Here is a 6,043-nt window from a genome sequence, read left to right on the forward strand (position 1 = left end):
TTATGACATGTTCCGAAGTTGATCGAGTTTTCCATTCTGTTGACTATATCCAAATAGTCTTCTTGTAGCTTTTACCCTCCTGATGAAGCTTCTCTAGCTCTTTTGCAGACACTGCGACGATCGAGATTCTTCATATTATGAGGTTACACTAACTATGATGAAGTGCTTCCTAAGGGTGAGAAAAAAATGGAAATTATGCAGTGCATTGATCGAGCCTGACTCATGCTACCTACGTATCCCCAAAATAGGAATCAAATCGTAACGTAGTTTGAATACAAGTGGGAGAAATAGAAGTATGTAATGCAATGACCGAGCTTGACACAAGCTGCCTACTTATCCAAGTGGAATCAGGTCGTAACGTAGTTCAATACAATAGAAAGTGAAAAATATGCAATGGAATGACCGGGCCTGACTCAGGCTGCCTACGTATCCAAGCGAAATCAGGTCATAACGTAGTTCAGATACAATAGAAAAGTGAAAAATATGAAGGAAAAGTAAGAAACACGTAGTGCAATGACCAAGCCTGACTCAGACTACCTACGTATCCAAACGGAATCAGGTCAGGACATAGTTCAAATACTAAAGGAAAGTGAAAAATATGAGGAAAAGTAAGAAACATGTAATGCAATGATCGAGCCTAACTTAGGCTGCCTACGTATCCAAGCGGAATCAGGTCAGGATGTAGTTCAAATACAATATGAAAAGGGGAAAATATAAAATGGAATGATCGGGCCTGACTCAGGCTGCCTACGTATTCGAGAGGAATTAGGTCAGGACGTAGTTCAAATACAATTGAAAAAACAAAAATGTAAGGGACCGAATTTGACAAGGATTGCCTACGTATCCCACCGAGGGAATTTAGGTCAAGCATAGTTCTAAATACATGGAAATGATGATTTTGGATTTTCTAAGGAAGATTGGATCCGATATGGGTTTCCTACGTACCCCGTCGTGGGAAGTCAAGTCTAGACGTAGTTGTGTTACATCACAAATGCAAAAGTACCATAAATAAGCGCTAATCTTAAAGTCTTCAGATGTAGTATATCTTGATGGCGTCTGAATTGATTGGCTTTGTGCTCACTCTGCCGTCCATTTCTGCTAAGATTACAGTTTCTCTAGAGAGTACTCTATGAACCATGTAGGGGCCAATTTGGTGCAAATTTCCCTTTGACTTCTTCTTGGTGAGAAAAGATCTTCTTCAATACTAATTGCCTTAGTGTGAACTGTCGAGGTTTGACTTTCTTGTTGAATGCTTTGGTCATTCTGTTCTGATAGAGTTGTCCATGACAAACCGCGTCCATCCTCTTTTCATCATTGAGCATAAGTTGTTCATGCTTGCTACGTATCCATTTTGCATCGTCCAGACCAACCTCTTGGATAATCCTTAAAGATGGTATTTCTACCTCGACAGGTATTACTGCCTCCGAACCATAAACCAACATATAAGGAGTTACCCCAGTTGATGTTCTGATTATGGTGCAATAACCGAGTAAAACATATGGTAGCTTCTCATGTCATTGCCTGTTACTGTCCACTATTTTCCTTAAAATCTTCTTGATATTCTTATTTGCAGCCTCAATTGCTCTATTCATCTGTGGCCGGTAAACTGTGGAATTTCGATGAGCAATCTTGAACCTTTCATAAGTTTCCCTCATAAGATCGTTGTTGAGGTTGGCTGCATTATCTGTTATGATTGATTCTGGAATTCCAAACCGACAAACTAGATTGTTGCGAACAAAGTCTGCTACCACCTTCTTTGTCACTGCCTTGTATGTCGAATCTTCAACCCATTTTGTGAAATAATCGATAGCCACCAGAATGAAACGATGTGCATTTGATGCGGGAGGCTCTATGGGTCCAATAACATCCATGCCCCAAGCGGCAAATGGCCAAGGGGAACCCATCGCATTGAGCTCATTCGGTGGAACCCGTATAAAATATCCATGCACTTGACATTGATGACACTTTTGCACATACCAGATGCTGTCTCTCTCCATGGTCATCCAAAAATATCCAGCTCTTAAAATCTTCTTTGCCAAAGTGAACCCATTCATGTGAGGTCCACATGTTCCTGCATGTATTTCTTCCAAAATCCTTGTCGCTTCTGCGGCGTCGACACACCTCAACAATCCTAAATCTGAAGTTCTCCTATATATGATTTCTCCATTAAGGAAGAAATGATTGGACATCCTTCTCAAAGTCTGTTTCTGCTTACTTGTGGCATCTTCAGGATATTCTTGTGCTTCTATCAATCTTTTGATGTCATAGTACCAGGGTTTTCCATCCAGTTCCTCATCTACATGAAAACAGTATGCATGTTGATCATGTATCTCTATATCGATAGGGTTGATGTAATTCTTGTCTGGGTGTTGAATCATCGAGGACAAAGTTGCCAAAGCATCGGCAAACTCATTTTGAGCTCGAGGGACATGCTTGAACTCAATCCTTGTGAATCTCCTACTCAACTCTTTAATGTAATGCAAATAAGGCAGGATCTTGACATTCTTAGTGGTCCATTCTCCTTGCACCTGATGAACCAATAAATCAGAATCTCCTATCACCAAAAGTTCTTTAATGTTCATGTTGATGGCCATCCTAAGTCCGAGAATACAAGCTTCATATTCCACCATGTTATTGGTACAGTAGAACCTAATCTTAGGTGAGATTGGGTAATGCTAACCTGTTTCCGAAATGAAGACTGCTCTTATTCCAACTCCAATAGAGTTTGATGCTCCATCAAAGAACATCCTCCATCCATCATACGACTCTGATATGTCTTCTCCTACAAACAAAACCTCTTCATCATGGAAGTAGGTCATGAGTGTCTTGTAATCCTGGTCCACCGGGTTTTCTGTGAGGTGATCAGCCAGGGCTTGTCCTTTGATGGCCTTCTGTGTCACATACACGATATCAAACTCGCTCAACAAAATTTGCCACTTTGCCAGCTTACTTGTAGACATTGGTTTCTGAGAGATGTACTTGAGTGGATCAATTCTTAAGATCAAGTACGTGGTGTATGCAGACAGGTAATGCCTAATTTTTTGCGCAATCCAAGTCAAAGCGCAACATGTTCGTTCCAACAAGGTGTATCTTGCCTCGTATGGTGTGAACTTCTTACTCAAATAGTAAATAACTTGCTCTCTTCTACCTGTCTCATCATGCTTCCTTAATACACATCCAAATGCATTATCCATAACAGATAGATACAATAACAAAGGCTTTCCAGGCTCTGGTGGGACCAATACTGGTGGGTTGGACAAGTATTATTTGATTCTATCGAAAGCCTTTTGGCATTCCTCTGTCCATTTCGTGGCATCATCCTTCTTCAGTAATTTGAATATAGGTTCACAGATCACTATGGATTGAACTATGAAGCGACTGATGTAATTCAGTATTCCCAAGAAACTCATCACATCCTTCCTAGTCTTGGGTGGAGGTATCTTGGATTGCCTTTATCATTGATGGATCCAACTCTATGCCTTTCTTGCTAACGATGAATCCCAATAGTTTTCCCGCAGGTACTCCAAATACATACTTTGTTGGATTCAACTTCAGATTATACTAACGCAACCTCTCAAAGAACTTTCGTAAGTCATCCAAGTGGTCTGAACTTCTTTTGGATTTGATAACGACATCATCCACGTACACTTCAATTTCCTTGTGGATCATGTTGTGAAAAAGTGTAGCCATGGCCCTCATGTAGGTTGCACCGACATTTTTTATACCAAATGGCATTACCCTGTAGCAATACACTCCCCATGGAGTGATAAATGCTGTCTTTTCTGCATCATCTTCATCCATCAGGATTTGGTGATATCCTGCAAAGCAATAGACAAATGATTGCAACTCATGTTTTGCACAATTATCTATGATTATATGAATATTTGGAAGAGGGAAGTCATCCTTAGGACTTGCTCTGTTGAGATCTCGATAGTCCACACATATTCTGATCTTTCCATTCTTGTTTGGCACATGCACAATATTGGCTAACTATGTGGGGTAAATTGTAACCCTCATAACGTTCACTTCAATTTTCTTAGTTACCTCCTCCTTGATCCTTAAACTCAAATATAGCTTGAATTTTCTTGTCTTTTGCTTAATGGGTAGACAAATGGGATCAGTTGGTAATTTGTGTGAGAAAATATCAGTGCTTAATCCTGGCATGTCATCATAAGGCCAAGCAAATACGCCGATGTACTGCTTAAGCAACTCTATTAACTCTTGTTTTCTTTCAACCTCCAAATGTATGCTGACTTGTGTTTCCTTAACGATATCCTCATTTCCTAAGTTGACCACCTCTGTTTCATCCATATTGCGTTTCTTCTGACTTTCAACTTGTTCAATCTCATGTGGTAGATTTTCAGGCATCATGCTCTTATCATACTCTTCGTGATCTTGTTCATCACTTTCACCTTGCTCGGTAGATTTGTTACACGTCACAACCGTTGAACGAAGATTTTTATTAATATGAGCGCTGAAAAGTGCAAAAGGTAAGTAAAAATAAATAGATATTTAAAATAAAGAGAAACTTTTTACAGAAAAATAAAGACTTTTTATTTCAAAGCATTCTAGTTTTTAGAAGAGGCAAGCAACAAAAGATTAGGCTTGATTCAAGCCTCAATTTGATCATGAGAATTTTAAAATTAAGACTACTTTTCCACACTACCAGGACTCTGGTTGAAACAAGGATAGGCAGATGGTCAAATTCTACAAGATTTCTCCAGGTTCGGCATCATGAATGGTCAACTTGTTGAGACTTATCTCTTTCTCTTCTCCAGCCATGGCCACGAACAAATTGCCTATTCCTTCTACGATGTCATCAATGCCAGTTTGATCTAGAATCAAAGCTTGTTCTGGTACAAAGATTGTATCGCTTGACCCATGACAGTCTCTTCCCGAGGCAGACTCATATCTGAGTCCGTTGGTGCCTCTCCGATGCTTCAGCTAGATCGGCTCAACTATGCCATTAGACTTAGGTCCAAGTCCATTCTTAGGCTGATATCCATACTTTAATATCTCTGACGCAACCATTTTCACTGCACTTGACAACTTTGTATTACCTGTCTCTGCTTCCTCACCGACCCTTATAGCTTGCATAATTTCCAAAGTGTGAAAGGTGGCTCCGTCTAACTCGTCAGCGACTGGGATATAATTAACAGAAAGGATGGGGTGACTGAGCTCTCCGTGGATGGTAACTGTAGTGCGACCCTACTAAATTTTTACACATTGGTGAAGAATGGAAGGAACTGCTCTTGCCATGTGAACCCATGGTCTTCCTAGCAACAAGTTGTAGTTGGATGATACATCTATCACTTGAAATAGGATGGAGAATTCAGCCGGCCCCACCTGCAATGTGAGATAGATCTCTTCAATGACATTTATTTGCGATTTATCAAAAGCTCTAACTTTCACACGACTTTCCCTCATCTCTCCCATATTAACACCTAAATCCCTCAAAGTGGTGAAAGGACATATGTTACATCCAGAACCACCATCAATTAGAACTCGAGTCACAATCTTATCACAACATTGAAGCACTTTGTTGTGCCTAGCCCCTTCTGCAAGCAACTCATCATCATGGAAAGAAATCTTATTAGCTTCCACTATTCTTCCAATCGTTGAAGCTAAGGTTTCAGTTGTGGTCTCTTTTGGAACATTTACTCTGTTCAATACTTCCATTAAAGCATTCCTATGAGCTTCAGAACTCATTAGTAAAGGCAAAATAGATATGTGGGCATGTGTCTTCTTCAGCTGCTCTTCGACTGAATAGTCTTTAGGCTGCATCTTCTTCCAAAATCCCACAGCTTCAACATCAGTAACATTCTTCTTTGGATTCTATTCTTTTCCAAGAGCTCTATGATTTAGATCCTCTGGGGAATAACACCTCCCCGACCTAGTCATCCCTTGAGCCACGACAGTGTCGATCATATTTCCCTTGGCGGGCACTCAATAGTCCCATGGGACTGCTTTGGTGTCATATTCAGGCTTTCTAGTGATTAGAGTGGTCACTACAACTCTCATGAGATATGTTTGAACAGTCAGA

The 6,043-nt window shown here is 40.2% G+C and overlaps 1 protein-coding gene across 1 annotated transcript; it reads right to left on the reverse strand.

Annotated features, from left to right (window-relative positions):
- Positions 1 to 1,127: 1,127 nt before the first annotated feature.
- On the reverse strand, positions 1,128 to 2,630 carry LOC125807268 (uncharacterized). The gene is made up of 2 exons (XM_049486979.1): positions 1,522 to 2,630; positions 1,128 to 1,467 (listed from the first exon to the last, which is right to left on the reverse strand). Exons 1-2 carry the CDS (start codon positions 2,628 to 2,630, stop codon positions 1,128 to 1,130), a joined length of 1,449 nt encoding a protein of 482 aa, XP_049342936.1.
- Between the last annotated feature and the right edge of the window lie 3,413 nt (positions 2,631 to 6,043).

The sequence above is a fragment of the Solanum verrucosum genome, unplaced genomic scaffold, assembly GCF_900185275.1.
Source record: "Solanum verrucosum unplaced genomic scaffold, falcon-dt-bn FXZP01000153.1, whole genome shotgun sequence".
Taxonomy (NCBI): Eukaryota; Viridiplantae; Streptophyta; class Magnoliopsida; order Solanales; family Solanaceae; genus Solanum; species Solanum verrucosum.

What these genes read in the sequence shown, in the direction of transcription:
- LOC125807268 (XM_049486979.1), bottom strand. Translation starts at nt 2,630, where the DNA reads ATGGTGGAATATGAAGCTTGTATTCTCGGACTTAGGATGGCCATCAAC. An exon ending in AAAATAGTGGACAGTAACAG is followed by an intron (nt 1,468 to 1,521) that starts GCAATGACATGA and finishes CACCATAATCAG; the next exon opens with AACATCAACTGGGGTAACTC.